Raw genomic sequence first — 21,248 nt, 5'->3', positions numbered from 1 at the left:
CTGTCATAGGGCGAAAGGCGGGGTACACCCTGGACAGGTCGCCAGTCTGTCGCAGGGTCTCCTTTCATAAATACAGTTTCCTTATTGTTGTTCTGAATCACTGTTAGTACAGCCTTGAACACGTCTTTATGGATTCGCTTTGAAATAACTCTTACAGCATGTCTTTACCTGCTAATATAATGGTAGTTCCATAATTGTTAACAGTGAAAGGTGGGCCTCTGATGCTGCCAACATTTATAGTTTCAGGGTTGGCTTACTCCTTCACGAGTCTTTATTCGGCTTTACTCTAGGCTGTATTCACAAGTGGAAATTGTCCAAAATACTGTCAAAGCCATTATGTTGGTTTCTCTCCATCAGCTGTGCAACACTTTGGTCAACATCTGCTTTATTTTTAATGGACTAAGAAATACAGTTCCTTAATTTGGCTAGAGTTATCGTGTTATTACATGCACCTACATAGAGAAACATAATCTGGGTTAATAAAACAATAAAAAATTAGGCTGGAGCAACACAAAGCTGAAATCAGCCACTTGTGTAATAGTGAGTTGTGAGATCATTCAGTATCTGTGACACAAAAAGGACTTTAGAGTCATGATGGTCTGATCTTATATTAGCAACAACAGAACATGTTTTACCTGCTTATCATTACTGATAAATCTGGTTTTGAATCTGTTGATACCTGATGAGTTTGGAAGTCAAAATGCACATTATATAATTTCATGTTTTTGTTCTGTAAAGATATTATATATTTATAATCCACTCATCTTTCAGGAGATGTCCTGATTCAGGTTTCTGAGAGCCAGCGAAGACTCACCTTAGAACTGGAGGGATTAGTAAGTTACATATTAGTAGACACTCATTGCTCATCATGGTGTTTGACTACGATATAATGAATATGTTCCTGGTTTTCCATGTTTTTAGGGTAACTTTATTTTCTTTGTCTCTTCTCAGTTCCGCTGGTTCAGTTTGGAGGTTCTTGACTCCATGGAAAAAAATGTCAGATTAGACAGAGATTACTTATTGGTGAGTAAGAACAAAACAGAAGGGACTGTAAGAGTATGACAGGATAGGGTAAACTGAACCTCTTATGCTTTCCCTCTTATATATGCTTACAATGGTGCTCATGCTAAACGTGGCCAAAGCTAAAAATAATGAGGTCAGTGTATGTCAAAGTGACCCAGAAGACTTCAAACTGCTCTAACAGCTCAGATTATCTTCTCTTGGATCTGTCTGATGTCAGAGGTCTGGCTGTGAACGGCGCCCAACACACCTGCTGTTCAAACCTTCTGTTTGCAATTGGCAGCCAGTCAGAAGAACGCTGGTTTCAAGCCAGGGTGGCCTAAAAAGGCAACAAACTAAACCAGCTTGTTTCACATAAAGGATGGACTGAGTGGCAGGGCTGTAACCTAGTATTTTTTTATTTTTTTTTTAAAGGCTTATTTTGAACTGTGAATCATACAAAGTTACTCTAGTAGAGTCCAAAAAAAATTAAATAAAATAAAAAATCAAGCTGGAAATTAATATAACTTGAAAATTGTAGCTTCTACAAATAGATTTTCAACTTAATGTAAATACCTGAGCGTTTGAGATGGTTTTACACAGGTGTGATATGCATTCTCATACAGGGCAGCAGGGAAACGTATGAAATGCAACTCCGCAGCCAGGCAGCAGCTCTGGAGAGACTGAACAGGAGACCCAGCCAGGTTTGTGCGTTTCTCTCCTGTACTCTTTCAGTACACTGGAGAGAAATTCAGCACTGCTGTTTGTGTATGTGTCCTTGTACAGTTTTCTGTATCCATGTTCTGTCAATTAGGCGTATCCTCAGGGTGGTAGTGAGTATGTGGACTTCCTCAGGGAGAGCCATAACCAGGCTCTGCAGGAGGAAGAGAGAAGATACCGCTTCCTGGCAGAAAAGCACTGTGGCCTGATAGAGTCCTTCACCAAACTCATGAATAAGGTATACAACTTACTTCAAATAGCATTTGTAAGTTTAATATTTATAGCTCACTTTGGCTTACTAACTGGAGATGCTTCGCAGATGAAGTTTACTAATGAATGTCAGAGAAACATAAGATAAGATATAAGATATAATTCCCCAGAGTGAGGTCATCCTGTTTTATAACCATTTGTCAGACTTTTAAAGTTCAAGAGCAGGTTTGCTTCCTACAGCAAGCCTGGTTGCAGGTTGTGTCTTTGAACTCTGGACTCACTTTTATGATATTTGTTTCACTTTTTATGATACCGCTCTACCAACATTTCATGTTAGTTGTTCCTGTTGAGCAGATGTTGGTTGAACCGTATGCTACAACAGGAATAGATAAATAGCTACTACTGGACAAAACAGACCCTTGCAACATATTAAATATGACCTCATAACAACTAATCTTACCGTCATGTGAGAATAAGCAAGTAAGATGTGGCCACTCTGCTGTATGCCTTTATGATCAGCAGTTTGAAAGCTGCTCAAAGAGATGCTAAAATGCAGTAGATGAATAACAGAGAAAGAATCTGAGGAAAGATGCTCATGAATGATCGAAATCATGAAAGTCAGATTAAATCAGCAGATGTAATGAAGCCGGAGCTCAAAAGAGACACAGTTACTATTTAACCACAGATTATCTCATGCAATTTAATAATAGATTTGACATGACAGGAGCACAGTTATAGTTACTATTATTGCCAGGGAAAGGATCAATTACTCCCCCTGACATACTGGAGGAGACTAGTGAGAGAGGAGAGAGAGGAGCAAAGGAGAAGAAGCAAAGAGGAAAAAACACAAGGGGAGGGGAGCATAAAATCCACCAAAGCAGCTTAAACATGATGTGAACAAGGAGGCCCGTGGGTTTAGTGGCACCAGGGTGCTGGCAGGGGATCCTTCAGGTCCTATGAGGGTTTGGGCCATGTGGAACAGGCTCATTGCAGCTGATCAGATTTTGATCTGGAAAGTTTGTTGTTTGGATCACTTGATACCTTCCAGTAGTCCATTTTGTTCAGGAAGGTTCCTAACTGAGTGAAGTGATGCGTAAGTGTCTGTGCGGCAGACATAATAAGAAATGTTCCAATTCTCCTGGTCCCTAAGAAATAAGCTCCACTACTTCCTTTATTACCCCCTTTAGCACAGAAAACACTGGGACCATCCTTTATGAAAGGAGAGGAGTAAACACCATCCCATAAGTGACAGCATATCATGTAAATGTGAATTATAATTGTGTTTCCCATTTCAAGCCTTAACCTGCTGAGCAATGTTGAAGTTTCAACAACAGTTAAATGCACAGTTGAACTCTGAACATAACACTGCTGTAAAAAATAATCTTCTTCTCATCCCGTTGTTGCCTTACACAACATTGATCTATATCAACTTTCTAAATCAAGATTATGAGCTATATTAATTGAAGTGCGTTCAAGCGTCCGTAGAATTTAGTTTGGTTTAAATGATGCTGTCTTTGTTGTCTCGCAGTACTAACCAGCATTCTACCAAGAGCAGCCCCAGACCCAATGAGGAAGCATGAGAGAGAGAGTTATCTGGGCCTACTAACCAAAATATTACAGTGCATAGGCGCGTGTATAGTTTCCACTCTCAGAAACCAGTGAGGCAGGTCAGATCAGTGGAGGAGTCTGAAGGATATGAGGGATAACTCTTCTGTTAGAAACCTCTTGGCACTGGGTTTGAAGTCTTGAGGACTGAGACTGAGGCGGAGAGCTGGATTTATCCAGAGGAGAGCTGCAATATTACAAACTATTACACTGTATAAAACTGAAATCTGTGTGGAACAGCTGACCTATAGGATGTGTAGAAGAATGACAAATGTTATTTACCATCAGAATTTGAGCTGCCCTGTGTTAACGAAGGTAACATTCTGAGTATTCATCTAACATAGTGACATAATCTCATTATTAGCTGCAAAAAGCTTTTGACAAACATTTCAATTTTACTCATTAAAGACTGGAGAGAAATCACTCACTGTGTGCGCACTGCTGAGAAACAGCTCTGTCAAGTTAATTTCTGATCTGCTGTGTTACAATACCAGCATTACTGACAAGCAGAAATAAGCCTCTAATTACTCAGGGTGAATTATGAGTCAAGAGTTTTAGGACAGAACAAACTTTTGAGCCATCCATCCATACCAATAACACACTTTGTCTGATAAAATTTACCCCTCTTGTTCGACATAAAGACGCGAGAAGCAACTATGACAACCACGACAGGCATTAGGCTTTGTGGTAGATTTTGTGCAATTTACAATAAATAACACACAACAAATGTGAGTAAATCACGTTTGCAAATACGTGTGTCATAATATACGTCACAAATACATCATACATACGTCACAGGCCAGCTGCCAAAAAACTCAAAAAAAACAACAAAAACCAAAAATATCCACGATGTTCACAAAACTGTTAGTAAATCCAAAAGCTTTTTGTGTGAGAAGGCTTTGGGCTGCCATATAATCTTTGTAAATCTGGCCCTATATGCTCTCTTTTTAAAGTTCCAACCTTTTTGATGAAGTGTTAGTTTTCACGTCATTCTCATTTTGAAGCTTTAGGCTAAGAACAAGTTGTGGTGAAGTAAGACGTGCGTTCTGTAGTTCATATTCTGCACACTGTTGATTCAACACAGTGACCTCACATCATTTTAGGAGACAAGGGTCGTTTGGATGCTCAGCAAACTGCTCTTCTCATGTCCTGCTTCCATACGAATTCTCCTACACACCGCTTGTCATTGACCACAGTAAAAATGTCATCGAGGTCAAGGACAAGTGGTTAGAAAAGGAGATAGGAGGTACTTTTGCAACATACCCTCTTGGGCTCCTTTTTCTGTTCCTTGTGCCTGTGCACCTTACATGGTAGGCGTGGTGGATTTTCCTGTTGGGGTGTACTATGTCTGCAACATAGCTTGCATATAAAGCACAGATGTAGCGAATGTGGACCTTTGTCTTGAAGCTTTAAGTCAAACATTTCGGGCATCACCAACTTGGTTTTTAGAAAATGCAGACACTGCACAGCTATTCAGTAGCAACTAACCCAGGGGTCCCCAATCCCAGTCCACGAGGGCCGGTGTCCCTGCAGGTTTTAAATATCACCCTGGGTCAACACAGCTGAATCACATGATTAGTTCATTCCCAGGCCTCTGGAGAACTTCAAGACATGTTGAGAAGGTAATTTATCAATTTAAATCAGCTGTGATGGATCAAGGACACATCTAAAACCTGCAGGGACACGGGCCCTTATGGACTGGGATTGGGGACCCCTGAACTAACAAATCGCAGGGAATTCCCAAAAGCATTCCTGGCATTAATATCTATTTTACCAAAAATGGGGCCATGATTTACAAAATAAATATCAAGTTGTAGTAAATAAGATGTGAAATTAAATATTGAGTTCAGAGACTCAAAAGTTTTTGCTGAGTTCATAATCAGAAGTTGGGATTTTTGTTTTTTTGTTTTGTTTGTCGCTTATGCTCAAAAAGTTGGCCCCATCTGGCAGTTATTGCCTAATCGCATAAACTTTTTTCACAAACTTTTAATGCCACAGCTTTAACCTTTCCAGATGAAACAGATTTTGGTCTTGTAAACAGAAAGGCATGCTGGTGGCATATTTGTAAGGCAAGACTAATAAAACTACGTTGATTTAAACCTACATTTTGTTTTTTCAAAAGTTGTACGAATGGTATGTGTAATAGCATCACTCTGAAGACTGTGTTCAGTTTCCTCTTTTTGGCCAAATGAGTATTAAAATAAGCTGCTCTGACCTAAGCTTGCAACTGTGTTAATCCTCACTTACTAATGGGGAAAAATATTTATCTGCATGTGTGTGTGTGTGTGTGTGTGTGTGTGTGTGTGTGTGTGTGTGTGTGTGTGTGTGTGTGTGTGTGTGTGTGTGTTGATGATGATGTGTTGCAGAACGGGGTTACTCTCCAGCAGAAAGCTGCTGCCTGGACAGAAGAGGTTGATGCCACCAGACAACCGGAGGCCCACAGACCTTCAACTTTGGACAACATTGTGAGTTCAGAAGAAAGTGTGTCTATATCAGTGACTCACCCTAGCAACTGAATTATTTATGCAAGGTTTGAGGCCACAGTGACATATGAAACTTCCACAACTCCAAAAATATGCAGCTGTGTGGGGTATAATCCTGTCTTTGGGGTGGAAAACTGAGTGAATCTCTTTAAAGTTTATTTTGGGAAATTTAAAATTGAAAACCGCTTGAAAGTTTAAAAATTGCATTGTTGAGTAGAACTGAATTCATGAGCCACATATTAGATAAGAAATCCAATTGCGATACAACTGTGAGTTATCTCCACTGAGAAATGCATAACATCAGACCCAAGGCACGCCATTGTGGGGGAAAGCACAACATTTTTGTTACCAGAGTGCCCTCTGGTGGTTAGCATTGATTGATTTGAAATCTTCAAAATGAATCACACTTGGTGCATGAAACACAATTACAGAAAACCTTTAGAGGAGGGATAAAGTTATAAATTGAAGAATGCGGCACACATTTTTAAAGCTATCTGAATCTGAACCCTGTGTAGCATTCAAATATGTGCACATTTTTCTGTCTCTGAGTTCGGTAAAGTGATTTATTACCACCAAAGATAACTGCACAAATCAAAACCACATTGTTGTTTGTAATAACAGCTGCAATTACTATTGAAGTAAAGACCAAAGATGTCCCTGAGATAAACCCTGCTGGTCTGTTCCTCATTGGAAGGCGACATGCCAGTGAACAACCATATCCCACATATGCTTTCATAATAACAATCAGAGGATTAGCATTGATCCAGTGTTTGTTTTGGTCTGACGAGGGATTTATCCCAGTGTATCACAGAGAAAAGCCTGTGAGTCAGGTTTGACAAATTAAAAGGGAAAAAAAAGCATCTATGTGTATAGTGACTTCAGAGCCACACTGTTCCCTCCATGTTTCTAAGATAAGTTGACTGGCTGCTGGCTGTAGTGTGCAATAAATCTTTTCATCTAACAGTCAGTGAGTAAAAGTGGAACTATTCCTTTAAGCTCAAATGAATCGCTGTTTCCTGGCCCGCTGGTGCAAACTAATCTGCCACAGCTGCTATCACAAGTAAACTACCTTCACAAGAAATAGTGAACACTCAACAACTGTAATTTCAAAAATGCCACAATGAATAATTTATGGGTAGTGAAGTCATTGGGACGACCGTGGCTCAGGGGGTTGGGAATTGCATCGCAGCCTCGCTTCTGTCAGTCTGCCCCAGGGCAGCTGTGGCTACAACTGTAGCTTGCCTCCACCAGTGAGTGAATGAATAGTGGTATTGTAAAGCGCTTTGGGTGCCTTGAGAAGCGCTATATAAATCCAATCCATTATTTTTATTATTATTATAAAACAGAAATGCTATGATACTTAATTGGTTTTTTTATATCCAAAAAGAAACAAAACTGTAAAGTGTAAAATGCAAACAAAAACAGAATGCAATGATTTGTTAATCTCAGAAATTCATATTTTATTCAAAATAGAACAGAATACACATAGAAAATTTATCTCATCTTGTCAGTGCGCCCCAGGGTGGCTGTGGCTACAATGTAGCTTGCCATCACCAGTGTGTGAATGTGTGTGTGAATGGGTGGATGACTGGATATGTAAAGCGCTTTGGGGTCCTTAGGGACTAGTAAAGCGTTATATAAATACAGGCCATTTACCATTTACCATTTTAACAACAAGCAATACGTCTGGGATGGGTCGACAAAAAGCTAGAAAATGAAGTTGTACTGCGAGAAAACATCTGCAGGAACATTTTTCAGCCGATTAAGTCAACTGGCAACAGGTCAGTCACATGACTGGATATAAGAAAAACAGCATCTTATAGGGGCAGAGGTTTACCATTCTAAAAAAAAATAAATCAGTGAATTAAAAAAAATATCTGAAAATTGTGGGATAATTTCAGAATAATGTTTTTTTATTCTCTAAAGATTCTGAGAATCTGTGGGTATTTGTGCTCAAGGGTTCCCAGATTTTTACAGACTGTGGTTAAAAGAAAAGAGAAAGCTAAAGTGGTAAACTCGGCTTTGTCTCAACTTTTTTTGAGGCATGTTCCTGCAATCAAATTCAAAATCTTTTTCTAAAAAATGATGCAGTTTAATCTCGCCCTGTGTTCTATTGTGAATACAACACGGGCTTCCAAATCATAATTACATTTTACACAACCTCCCAAATCTTTTGGAACTGGGTTTGTAATAAAAAAGTCCAGTATGTACAAGTGATTGGAACAAAGAACATATCGAACAAAACAAGTAAAAAAGCTCCCACAGTAGCAGAAAAGAAACCAAAAAAGAAGCAAGACAGGGACATAATATTAATGAGAACCTAGGAGAACTTAAAAAAAAAAATTTATAAAATGAACATGAACGATTCATTAAGACAGGTCAGTTATCATTTTAATTTTCGCTTTACTTCACATGGTAAAGTCTACATAAAACATCCAATTTTCAGCTCATTGCACGTGAAATGAACGGCTACCAGGCCTAAAATTTGTCATCTACATCCCCTCAAGCAATCAGATGCAAAAAATGCATCATACCTCAAATCCTGTCAGTCTATGTGGGCGATGTTTTCTCTTAGGAAAATTAGTCATCTACCAATCAGAGACACAAATGGCAGAGTATTCATTTTTTATTGTGGAAGGTCAGCGTAGACTGAAACGACCCCAATTATTGCTGTCAGTATAGTTTGATTTAGAGGATTCTCAAAAACCTTTGAGAGATTAGTGATTGGACATCAGATCTATAATTTCCTTCGGGATTAATAAAGTATTCTGATTCTGACATTAATAGAAATGTTGTTTGCACCTGAAATTCCAGCAGGCTTGAGCTTATTTAGTCCACTCTTAGTTTACTCTTTCCTACAAAAACAACAGCAGTACCTCATGTTTACACGAATAGTAAAATGACAACAGATTTGAATATAGTCTCAGTCTGTGCTTGTTATATGTTCATACAGGTGGGAATGAGGGAGGAGATCAGAAGGAGCAGAGACGAGATGCCCCTCGGCAAAATACCATCAAGAGGTGAGCAGCGGATTAATAAAGAACTACAATGCTTTAAAATAGACTTAACATCAGCTTTTTAGGTGTTCAAGTGATGCATTTATGATCCATAGTGCTCTTCTACTTTCTAGCTTTTATCTATGCCTAAGCACTTTTAACCTAAGATTCACTCACACTCCAAACAATGCATCAGGGAAAGCTCTGGGTTCAGTATCTTACCTACTTTGACACACATGGTAAATGGTCTGTATCTGTATAGCGCTTTACTTGGTCCTAAGGACCCCAAAGCACTTTACACTATACACAATCATCCACCCATTCACACACACATTCACACACACTGGTGATGGCAAGCTACAGTGTAGCCACAGCCACCCTGGGGCGCACTGACCGAGGCGAGGCTGCCGGACCCTGGTGCCACCGGGACCTCTGACCACCACCAGTAGGCAACGGGTGAAGTGTCTTGCCCAAGGACACAACGACCAAGACTGTCCAAGCCGGGGCTCGAACCGGCAACCTTCCGATTACAAGGCGAACTCCCAACTCTTGAGCCACGATCGCCCCACATGGTTGGAGAACCCACCGAAATTCTGATTATTAGACAACATGCTCTATTTCCTGAGCCACAGCCACCATGAAAAACCCATTTCAGTGATCTGATGTTTAGTTCCACTTAAAAATAAATGTGTTCCCGTCACGTTAATGCTTGTCTGTTAAATATTCACATCCCATCATGGCTATTCATCAGTGCTTATGATGCTTACAGCTACCAAATGTTTTTATCAATTTTTTTCTCTAACTGTTTATTGCCCTCTTAATAACGTTGCACATCGTGCACGTTCATGGCTCCTCATTTGTACTTTCAGTTGAAAAAAGGCTAATTATTTGGTTGCTTAGAGTAAAAATAGACGGAGTAATGATTTATCAAAATAGAACATAAACAACAGTAGCGAAATAATGTAGGTTGTAACCAGTGTTCACTGGTGGGGAAAATGACATCAGCTTATTCAGTATAATTCAATGAATTACCCCGCTGCTAAAACAAAAGCATTGCGCCTGGAGTAAGACACTTAATAATCTCCTAACCCTCTGAGTTACACACACACAAAAAAAATCTAGTCATTAATATTCTTTAATTAATAATTTCACCAGAGATTCTTCTTTGCCAAGAAAGTTTATCAGCTTAACAAACTGTTCTCTTCGTACCTTCGTGTTTCATTTGTCATTCCTCCAGCCCCGTCTCCACAGGGAAGCGTTTTTCGCTTCGGAGCAGACTCAGCAGGAGGTGGTGGTGGTGGTGGAGGACGAGTCATGAAGGCCCGGGTGGCCCACCAGCCTGTTGGCTCCAACCCCACCTTGCTGTCCTTCAATAGGGGACAGATAATTAATGTGCTGGTCCAACAGCCCAGGAACGGCTGGCTGTTTGGACGTGCCGACAACAGCCCACGGTAAAAAAAAATCGTAGTTTGTGACTGCGTGGAGACTGCATGTGTGGATGTGCAAAGTGTCCGTTCCTGTCATTTGCTTGCAGATGACATAGGCCAGTTTAATAAGAAAAAAGTAATAATTTTAGCATAGTACAAAATGAATGGGGTTATTTGTAGACATAGAGATAGTGCCTCATAAGCCCTTCTAGCCCATTTAGAAATAAGCAAAAGCAAACTCCAAACACACATTAAATCTTAATTTGTTTGCATAGCTCTGCTACATATAACTACTTACTCATCAAGATTGTCTGTAAACTACCTAGAAATCTTTTATCAGAACACACAGTGTATATATTTTGCTGTTCTACTGCTTTTTGTTATGTAAGTTCAACAAATTTGGACAGTTCTACATTCTGCGTGTTGAGAAAATGTGTAGTCCTTAGAATTCGTGCAAGCAGTAGTTGTTAAAGTTAAGAAGGGTCGTATGTCTGTGAAGGTTCTCAGTCATCCAGGTCATCGTAGTCAAAGGAGCTTGCAAAGAAAAGCGTCTGGACTTCTTTAAGTTGCTTGAAGACGTTTCACCTCTCATCCGAGAAGCTTCTTCAGTTCTAAGGTCAAATGGTGGAGAGTCCCAGATATAAACCTAGTGGGAGTAACCCCCCACAGAGGGACAAAAGGACCCCCTGATGATCCTCTAATCGCCTGAGCCAAGGTGTGAAACTGGGCGTGGGTCCCAATCAGCCAGAGTTTCGGGTGTGTTCATGTGAAACCTGGCCCCACCTTATCGTGCGAATTCCTGAGATCAGATGGCCCAGGATGTGAGTGGGCGTTAAGGCGTCTGGGAAGGGATCTCAAAACTGGATTATAGATGGCAGAGAGTTTGTGTCGTAAACCCCCGCCTCTGTTCAAAGATGGTCGCTCACAGTGGACATAGATGGCTTCTTTCACTCCTCTTTCAAACCATCTGTCCTCTCTGTCCAAAATGTGAACGTTGGCATCCTCGAAAGAGTGTCCTTCATCCTTAAGATGCAGATGGACTGCTGAGTCTTGTCCTGTGGAGGTGGCTCTTCTGTGTTGTGCCATGCGCTTGTGAAGTGGCTGTTTGGTCTCTCCAATGTAAAGGTCTGGGCATTCCTCGCTGCACTGTACAGCATACACCACATTGTTAAGTCTGTGTTTTGGCGTTTTGTCTTTCGGGTGAACCAGTTTTTGTCTGAGCGTGTTTCTGAGTCTGAAATGCACCGGGATGTCATGCTTGGAGAAAACTCTCCTGAGTTTCTCAGATACACCGGCTACATAGGGGATGACAATGTTGTTGCGTCTGTCCTTCTTATCCTCCCTCGCTGGTGTCTGGTCTTCTTTTCTGTGCCTCTTTGCTGACTTTAAGAACGCAAAGAGGCGTTCTTAATAAGGTGGGGCCAGGTTTCACAATGAACACACCCGAAACTCTGGCTGATTGGGACCCACACCCAGTTTTACACCTTGGCTCAGGCGATTAGAGGATCATCAGGGGGTCCTTTTGTCCCTCTGTGGGGGGATACTCCCACTAGGTTTATATCTGGGACTCTCCACCATTTGACCTTAGAACTGAAGAAGCTTCTCGGATGAGAGGTGAAACGTCTTCAAGCAACTTATAGAAGTCCAGACGCTTTTCTTTGCAAGCTCCTTTGACTTAAGAAGGGTCGGTTTCACTATGCCAACATATGAATGAATAGAAAATACAGGAATAAAATATTAGACTAGAAGAAAGAAAGAAAAATGAAAAAAGTGCACTGAATGAAGCAAAGATAACAAAATTAAATATTTAGTCTGTACTTGAACACAGATGCTACCCAAAGGCAAAAGTTCCAACCTGACTGACTGGCATTAACCACACAGCTAGCATCGATAAAAACTACTAAAAGCATAACTCACTTGTACTAAAAGGCTCACAAGTCGTTACATGTTCCTATATGTGTATTTCTTTCACTTAACACGTAACAACTGTAGCTTTTACTTTCTGTCACCTTTTGATTTCAGTCAAGGATGGTTTCCAGCCTCATTTGTGGAAGCAGTGGACGATCCACCAGTGTCACCCACCCCCAGGTAATAAAGATCTCATTAAATTGACTGATCATCAGTGATCAACAGTTCTAGAGTTTTCTCTCCATTATGTTATATATAATCTGACACCACCAGCAGTCCTACAAAACAGCATGTAAAAATTACTCTAACTGGCAGAGAGCATGTGCATTATGGTAATAATGCCCAAGATCGAGTTGACTGATTTTGAAGTATTAATACTGCAGCTACTCGCATCTGCATTCTTTCAGCATGCTAGCTACACTAACAAGTTAACTCCTGCTTTCCAGACTCTGATACCCAGCCAACTTGCTTAAACTTCGAAGTAAACAACATAATTTGGGGCTAGTGGAAGTTACATTATTCAAGTGTCTCTCACTCCTACATTCAAGGTTAGACTAGCACTAATTAGCTATTTAGCATTATACAAAATCATACTTATTTTCTCCTTTCACCACTGTCTCCTTTTATTGTCTCCTCTTCCTTGTTTTTCAGTCTCATTTCATTCCCAGAAGTATAATTCCTCTTCATATTCAGTGGGCGTGGGTGGTTTTAGTTGTTGTTAATAAGTTTGTTTAAACACAATCCTATTTGGTACTTGTAGCTGGAACGAATGAAGTTCTAGAAAGGTCTTAGGTCTGTTTCCCAGTGCCATTGCAAACTTTGGCCCTGCTGTAGTTTAAAGTATATCAGCCCTGGTGGCAAGCGGTGCCTCTTATTGTCAAATGTCACGTCATGAACTGGACATGTGTGTGCTTAATAGACTGGCAAATTACAGCAGGATTTTCCTATCCTCGGTCAGAAGGCACAGGTGACTTATATGATGAAAGAGAGGGTCCACAGCAATGATAATTAGGGTTCTTTTAATCCAAACATCTCCAGAAGTGAATTCGTGTGAGTATATGTATATGTGTGTGTGGTTCTGTAAAATAACAGAAATTACAATTAGCAAACAATTAAAGTCAACCAAACTGGTCTAAATAATACAGAAAGGGTTGAACAGAAATGACTAAACACCACCCCCTGGTGGACACAAATGGGCTGCTGCACAGGGATAGACTCCATCTTTACTTTGGGCAGCTCAGTTCACAAGGGTAGCGCCATTTTGGTCAAATCAGCGTGAATATACAGTGTCTCGTGGCTACACGAACAGCTGGAAAACTCTACTAAGCATCACCCAATGTACATAGCTAAGTATATGATAAGTTACAACCATAGAACAAACAAATACAAGGCACTTACTTATCATTCACGCACACGCACTACACATGTTCAGTACAACAGCCCAGCTCCACCAGCGCTATCAAGGTGGACCAGCGCAAACACAAACAAGGGATGGGAGGAATGTACCATCTTAGCAGTGGTTAGAGGGGGTCCGTGGAACAGTCTATATACACAAATCACAGGGGTTTTCTACAGCCGCCCCCTAATGTGTATAGCACATTAGTAAACATCAAAAACCCATGTGAGTATAACTAAGGACGTTCAGCTGACAGTTCAGGTAAAATGATAAGTTTTGACACAGGCCGTTGGTATTTATGTTCCCCAATAGCGACTTCAGCTACTCGCACCTGTCCATCCGGGCTGGGAAACACCTGTGTTACCTGTCCTACGGGCCAGGAAGCCCGTGGGAGCTGATAGTCCGCCACCATGACAGTCTGTCCCACTTTCAAAGGTGGAGTAGTCTGGTTCCACTTCTGGCGAGGCTGCAGTCCAGGCAGGTAGCGCTGAATGAACTGAGTCCAGAACCGGTCCGCTATGACTTGGCTGTGACGCCATTTTCGCCTTCCAAGTTCTTCTCTGGTGCCATATACTGCCTGGGGAAGGGAAGCATCGCGCCGCCCCATGAGCAACATATTTGGCGTGATCGGGTCAACATCTGCAATATCCGAGGAAACGTATCCCAGTGGCTTGGAATTAAGTATGCCCTCTACTTCAATAAGAACAGTAAGCAACAAATCCTCTGGCACCGCTTGACCTTTGAGGGCAACTTGAAGTGCAGATTTGACTGAACGGATCTCCCGTTCCCAGGCTCCCCCAAAATGTGGAGCATGCGGAGGGTTGAAGTGGAAAGTGATGCTCTGTTCACTGAGCTTCTCCTGCAGTCGTGGCTCCATCACTTTGAATGCCTCCTGCAGCTCTCTGTCTCCTCCTCTGAAATTGGTGCCCTGATCACTCAGTATTTCAAAGGGTTTTCCTCTTCGAGCAATAAATCTGCGCAGAGCCATGAGAAAGGAGTCAGTGTCCATACCAGTGAGAAGGTCGAGGTGAATGCAGCGGGTCGTAAGGCATTTAAATATAATGCCCCACCGTTTTTCTTGTCTCCTGCCTATCTTTATAGTGAAAGGGCCAAAACAGTCAATTCCTGTGGACCAGAATGGCGGCTGATTTAATCGCAAGCGGGTAGCAGGGAGATCGGACATCTTCGGTGAAACAGGCTTGGCTCTCCACTTCTTACACTCCAAACAGCGATACTGATGCTTCCTTATGGCCTGTCTGCCTCTTAAAATCCAATACCTGCGTCTCAATTCGGCAAAGACACGTTCTGGGCCAGGATGCAGGAGACGTGTATCATAGTCTTTGATGATGAGCTGAGTAGTAGGATGGTCTGGTGACAACACGATAGGATGCAGAGTGTCAACATCCATCTGCTCTGCTCGCCGGAGGCGTCCACCTACTCGTATGAGGCCAAGCTGACTGTCATATTCGGGAGAAAGGTTGCTCAGTCTGCTGTCTTTGTACACCTCTTTCCCAGATTTAAGGGTGTGTACTTCAACAGGGAAGCTTTCTTGTTGCGCCTGTTTGAGAATTTGAACTTCTGTCTCTAGTCGTTGTGCTGCTGACATAGGGAGGCCAGCCGCCCCGTGAGAAGACAGGTGGGTGGCCTGCACCAAATCAGCCCAGGTGTTGTATGCAGGATCAGACTGTGCCAAATCTGTAGTGACACAGGCACAGAAAGCTGATTTCTTTAACTCAGTATTATCTTCAGTGTCTGTACTCACAGTAGGTCGTGCTGGCCACTGCTCAGATGCTTGTCTCAGGAAGGGGGGCCCATCCATCCACTGGCTAGGTTTTGACAGCTCACGTAATGGTTTTCCCCGGGTGATGTCATCTGCTGGGTTCAAAGCCGAGGGGACATACCTCCAGCTGGCGGCCTCAGTCAGTTCCTGTATTTCGGCAATACGAGTACCTACAAACACTTTATAGTGACAGGATTCGGACTGGATCCAGTTCAACACAGTGGTAGAATCGGTCCATAAAGTAGTCTCACTAATGGGCAGAGTAAGCTCACTGAGGAGGAGTCTAGACAGTTGTGCCCCAGCCAGTACAGCACACAGCTCTAAACGGGGAATTGACAGTTTCTTGCGGGGAGCTACACGTGATCTGGCCATGATAAAGGCAGTGTGGACCTCATGTTCTGCCGATTTAAATCTCAAATATGCCACTGCTCCGTAAGCACTCTCTGACGCATCACAGAATACATGCAGCTGGAAAGTTCCCTCTTGGGTTGCTGGGGCTATGTAGCATCTAGGCAGACAGATTTCTTGTAGATACTGTAACTCACTCACCCACTCTTGCCACCGCTGGAGTAACTCGCCCTCGATGGGATCATCCCAGTTCCTGTCATTCTGCCACAGACGTTGAACAATAACCTTTGCCCGGGTCGTGAAGGGGATGATGAAGCCCAGTGGGTCGTATTGAGAGGCGAGGATGCTGTAGATATTTCTCATGGTTGACTCCTGAGGAACCACTGGCCGACATCTGTAGGCAATCTGGTCTGTGGAGCAGTGCCATGCCAAGCCTAAGGTTGGTTCTTGGGGATCTGGTTGGTGTTCAGTCAACCACAGCTCGCAGGTAGGGGACTTTGCTTCAGAGGGGAGATGAGCAATGGCCTCTGGGTAGTTACTTGCCCACTGTCGGATTTCGAAACCACCAGTAGATAGCAACTCTCTGATGTTATCGACAAGTGGTCGTGCCTGCAAAGCAAAGGGCAGAGATTGCAAACAGTTATCGACATAAAATGAGCGCAGCACTGAGTCTAGTACTTGTTCATTGCCATCTTTATGATCCTGCACATGGCGCTGAAGGGCATACGTGGCACAACAGGGGCTGCATGTGGTTCCAAAGGGCAGGACACACCACTCATAAATGTCCGGGCTCCGATCTCTTTCCATATCTCTCCACACGAATCTCAGCAGGGGCCGGTCATGCGGAAGAAGCCGCACCTGATGGAACATACCTCGTATGTCCCCACTCACAGCAACAGGGTGCTCCCTAAATCTCAGCAGGACACCTATTAAGGATGGACCGAGAGTTGGACCTGGTAGCAGCTGATCGTTAAGGCAGTCTTGCCTATATTGGAAGGAACAGTTGAAAACTATCCTAGGCTTATTGTTATGATGCACAATATGATGGGGAATGAACCAGGATTCATCTGTGAGGTTTGCCTCTTCAGGAGTGAGTTTTCTTACATAACCTGCTTGTTCCAGTTTGTGTATTTCTGCATTGTACACAGCCGCTAGATCAGGATCTTTAATCAGGCGCTTCTCTGTGGACCGAAGGAGAGCCATCACTGCGTCATGGTCAGTTCGTAGTTTAGTGGAGTCTCTGCGGCGGAGCAGAGGAGTAGCATAACGAGCTACTCCATCCACCTGTACACGTTCTGTGGTTTTCTGCAGTAACTCCAGTGCCTCTTTGTCTTGTTTAGAGCGAGTTACCTCTTTCTCTGATCGAAAGGGGAGCACATCTAACTGCCACAGCTTCTCAACATTCTGTCTTAGCGCTTGAGAGGGAGATGGTAACAGGGATGTGTGCAGACATGAAGCTTCAGTAGGTAGATGTAGAAAGGTAGCTGGTCCCTGGATGGCCCAACCGAGGTTAGTGTTGACAGCAACAGGGCTGCCTAGTGGACCGACTTTGACAGGTGACAGAGGGGTGATGAGCTGGACATTATCTGAGCCTATAAGAAGCATAGGCTGCACATCCTTAAATGCTTTGATGGGAACGTCGGCCAGATGTGGATATCTCTGACGGAGTATGTCCACTGGGCAGGATTGTTTTGCCAGATTAAGTTCTTTAGCAGTGAAAACACGTCTGATGTGATGTTTGATTTGGGGAGAGCTGGGTGCACTCAGTTCAAAAGAAACCGATGCGCCTTGTAACTGTGACACCTCCTGCCTGATGGTTCGTAGTTTGAGGGACTCCTCTGTGATATTTAATTGCAGGTAATGAACCGCTGCAGATAAAACAATAGTCCGCTCTGATCCATCGTCAAGAATGGCATAGGTGGACAGAGATCGCCCATTGTTGTGGAGGGTAACTGGGACCACTTTAAGCATGACTCTGCCTGAATGAGTGACTTGGTCCAAATACACCATGCTGGAGGCTGTACTCAATGTCAGGATACTCTTGTTTGGGCGAGAGGCAGCTTCATGAAGGATCTGCAGGTGTTGTTCTCCACAGGTGGCACAAGGTTTCTTCAGATTGCAACTGTCAGGCTGGTGACTCCGACCACATCTCCAGCATCTCTTATTGTCATTAATCCATGTAATAATCTGTGTAGTACTCAGCTTACTGAAGTCAGAACAGGAACTCAAGTAATGTTCTGTACTGCTACAGAAGGGGCAGTAGGGCTTGAATTTCTCTCTTTTCTTCCCTTTCATAGGTTCTTTACTGTCAGTAGGGGCTGAAGTGGTATTAGCCGTCGGTGTTGTAGGCTTGTCAGTGCCATAGTAGACTGATGAGGATGTCTTTAATGGTCGTGATGACTTGTCTCTACGATCTGAGCGGGGTTTATCAGATATGTAGCTTTCTGTAGCCCTTCGTGATATCTGTATGGCCTGTGACTTCCTCTCCAACCACTGTGCAAAGTCAGGGAGAGTATAGGTGTTAGCTGAGTCACTCCGCAAGATGCCCTTTGCAAGACAATATTCAGCAAAACTGTCTTGATAGGAGAAAGGGAGTTTACTCAAAAGCCTGTCCACATGGGAACCACACTCTAGTTCGCTCTTAGCAGCTCCTTCCATGGAGTTTAGTAGTCCCACCAAACTACTAACTGATAGAGCAAAGTCTTCAAACCCCTGTGCATCTCCAGCTTTCACTGTGGGAGCTCTCAAAATGTTGTTAATTTCACCTTGGACTAATTGGCGTGGTTGTCCATAGCGCTGCTGTAGAGCCTGCATTGCTTTACTGAAGGGCATAGTGTCATGCACATACCTCTTTGCAAGCTGAAACGCAGGAGGAAACTTTAGATGATCCAGAAGTACTTGGAATTTGTAATCCTCAGACAGGTGTGGGTGTGGTCCCAAAACTCCATCCAGACCTTTCTTCAGTAGCAGGAAATCACTCTCTTTTCCTGTGGTGAAGCGGATCAGGTTGGGTTTTGGGATGCCATAAGAAGAGGAAATAGCCATCTCCATCAAGTTCGGTCTCTGAGAGGAAAGCAGAAATGAGGAGTGTTGTGGGCTGCTCTGAATTACATCATGCTGTGAACTGACAGGTGCAGCTGGAGCAGGATGCCGATAGGTATACTGTGAGCTAACAGCAGGTGGCAGCACTGGTGTAACGTATGGCTGACTGAGAGGTGGGCCTGAAGTCCAAAGTGGATAGCCTGGAGAGGGCATGCCAGGCGGCAGCGTGACAGGGTACTGCATAGTGCCAGGGATACTAAACTGAGCAGCACTGTGTGGCACAGACCACTGTGGGGTTGATGACTGCCAATTCAGGTCTCTTTGCTGATACCAGGGAGGATGTGGCTGTTCTGTTGCTGTAGATGCAGACCGGGGTACCACTGGTGTTGGCTGAGCAGCTGATGTCATGGAAGAGTGGACGTATAGAGGGGGCTGAGGAATAGGTCGGTTAACAGGGAGAGTAGGAGCTGTTGACTGTAATATTTGAGGGTTATCAACATGATGAGCTGTGGAAGGGGAGGTCTGCTGTACAGTATGAAACTGAGGGCCAGGTATTACTGGAGATATGGGGGGGATGTTTTCTAGTCCGCCCATAGGAGGAGCTTGTGTAGGATTATTATCCACAGTTAGTAAAGGCATACTATGGCTCCGGACCTGGGTTTGTAACTGTACTTGGGGGGTTCTTTGGCCAAAGTTCAAAGACACTTGTATAGCGCTCTGTATCTCCCTCATCTGCTCCTGTACCTGGGTAACACACTGCTCCATCCTCCTTATTCTCTCCATCTCTGGTGAGCCATCGATGCCAGCGATTTGGTGTATTGGAGTAGCTGCGTTAGTGTTCGGTGGAACTGGGTTAGTCGGCTGTGGGGGATAGGTCCAGATGAAGTCATCCAGATATCTTGGAGCCCTATGTGGTCTCCTTTGCCGGGCACCTTGTTGTTCTTCATCATATTGGGATGCCGCCATGTTAGGAAATGCTGTAATTAATCCGGCTCGAAGGACCACTTGAACTGGACATGTGTGTGCTTAATAGACTGGCAAATTACAGCAGGATTTTCCTATCCTCGGTCAGAAGGCACAGGTGACTTATATGATGAAAGAGAGGGTCCACAGCAATGATAATTAGGGTTCTTTTAATCCAAACATCTCCAGAAGTGAATTCGTGTGAGTATATGTATATGTGTGTGTGGTTCTGTAAAATAACAGAAATTACAATTAGCAAACAATTAAAGTCAACCAAACTGGTCTAAATAATACAGAAAGGGTTGAACAGAAATGACTAAACACCACCCCCTGGTGGACACAAATGGGCTGCTGCACAGGGATAGACTCCATCTTTACTTTGGGCAGCTCAGTTCACAAGGGTAGCGCCATTTTGGTCAAATCAGCGTGAATATACAGTGTCTCGTGGCTACACGAACAGCTGGAAAACTCTACTAAGCATCACCCAATGTACATAGCTAAGTATATGATAAGTTACAACCATAGAACAAACAAATACAAGGCACTTACTTATCATTCACGCACACGCACTACACATGTTCAGTACAACAGCCCAGCTCCACCAGCGCTATCAAGGTGGACCAGCGCAAACACAAACAAGGGATGGGAGGAATGTACCATCTTAGCAGTGGTTAGAGGGGGTCCGTGGAACAGTCTATATACACAAATCACAGGGGTTTTCTACACGTCATGTTGCTATAATCGGTGGTTGTTACAGAAGTGTATTGGTATATCATGACAAAAACAACGTATTGCTCAGAATGGAGGATGTTTTGCGTTTATTGCTTTTCAGTCAGTATATCTTTCCTTTCTGTAATAGTAGCAGGTAATAATGGATTTAAACTAAACCTCATGCACAATGTTTGCCTTCAAACGTGATGCAGAAAACATGATGTAGTTGCCCCAAGGCTGTCCCTATTGTTTTTGGGGCCAACATATTTAAAAGAGGGTCAGTATGAAACTTCATGGTCTGAAATAATAGGTGAACTACTTAAAATATTTGGGTGACCTATTGCTGTGGGGAAATTCAGCAGGAGCTGCTAAAGTAAAACTTTTTCAGTTAGACACACAGTCTGTCACAGCTAAATGTGAACGTTATCAACTGCACCAAAGCTAGGCCCGTGCATCTCATGTGAAAACTCAATCCATCCATCCCTCGGCTAATAAGTAAGACCTGCTTTCGTGAATAAGAGAGAGAAAGGGATCAGGTGTTGGGTATAAAAACAGAGATGCTGTATTTCTGTGGTAGTCTCAAGAGCTTAAAAAAAGGCAACTGGACTTTTTAGTAGTTATGTTTTATACTGCAGACTTTGGGTCAAGTTCCTTGATTTA

At 43.0% G+C, this 21,248-nt stretch overlaps 2 protein-coding genes and 1 long non-coding RNA gene across 3 annotated transcripts in view; 1 reads left to right on the top strand and 2 right to left on the bottom strand.

The window, feature by feature from the left end:
• Positions 1 to 21,248, top strand: part of baiap2l2a (BAR/IMD domain containing adaptor protein 2 like 2a) — a 29,834-nt gene that overhangs the window by 5,846 nt on the left and 2,740 nt on the right. The window contains exons 4-11 of the mRNA XM_026165563.2: positions 772 to 833; positions 952 to 1,023; positions 1,626 to 1,703; positions 1,814 to 1,957; positions 5,901 to 5,999; positions 8,971 to 9,037; positions 10,251 to 10,464; positions 12,463 to 12,528. Of these exons, the coding sequence (XP_026021348.2) occupies positions 772 to 833; positions 952 to 1,023; positions 1,626 to 1,703; positions 1,814 to 1,957; positions 5,901 to 5,999; positions 8,971 to 9,037; positions 10,251 to 10,464; positions 12,463 to 12,528 (802 nt within the window). The remainder of the gene's footprint in view (positions 1 to 771; positions 834 to 951; positions 1,024 to 1,625; positions 1,704 to 1,813; positions 1,958 to 5,900; positions 6,000 to 8,970; positions 9,038 to 10,250; positions 10,465 to 12,462; positions 12,529 to 21,248) is intronic.
• LOC145428325 (uncharacterized) lies at positions 13,351 to 18,002 on the bottom strand. Its single transcript, XM_080300419.1, has 2 exons — positions 13,747 to 18,002; positions 13,351 to 13,426 (listed from the first exon to the last, which is right to left on the bottom strand). Exon 1 carries the CDS (start codon positions 17,880 to 17,882, stop codon positions 13,980 to 13,982), a length of 3,903 nt encoding a protein of 1,300 aa, XP_080156545.1. The 5' UTR covers positions 17,883 to 18,002; the 3' UTR covers positions 13,351 to 13,426; positions 13,747 to 13,979.
• Positions 20,031 to 20,592, bottom strand: LOC145428326 (uncharacterized). The gene is made up of 2 exons (XR_013908608.1): positions 20,427 to 20,592; positions 20,031 to 20,106 (listed from the first exon to the last, which is right to left on the bottom strand). It is a non-coding gene; the product is annotated as an uncharacterized LOC145428326 (long non-coding RNA).

The sequence above is a fragment of the Astatotilapia calliptera genome, chromosome 4, assembly GCF_964374335.1.
Source record: "Astatotilapia calliptera chromosome 4, fAstCal68.1, whole genome shotgun sequence".
Classification (NCBI taxonomy): Eukaryota; Metazoa; Chordata; class Actinopteri; order Cichliformes; family Cichlidae; genus Astatotilapia; species Astatotilapia calliptera.
Note: the sequence above shows the minus strand (reverse complement) of the source record. Positions and strands in the feature narration are given on the sequence as shown.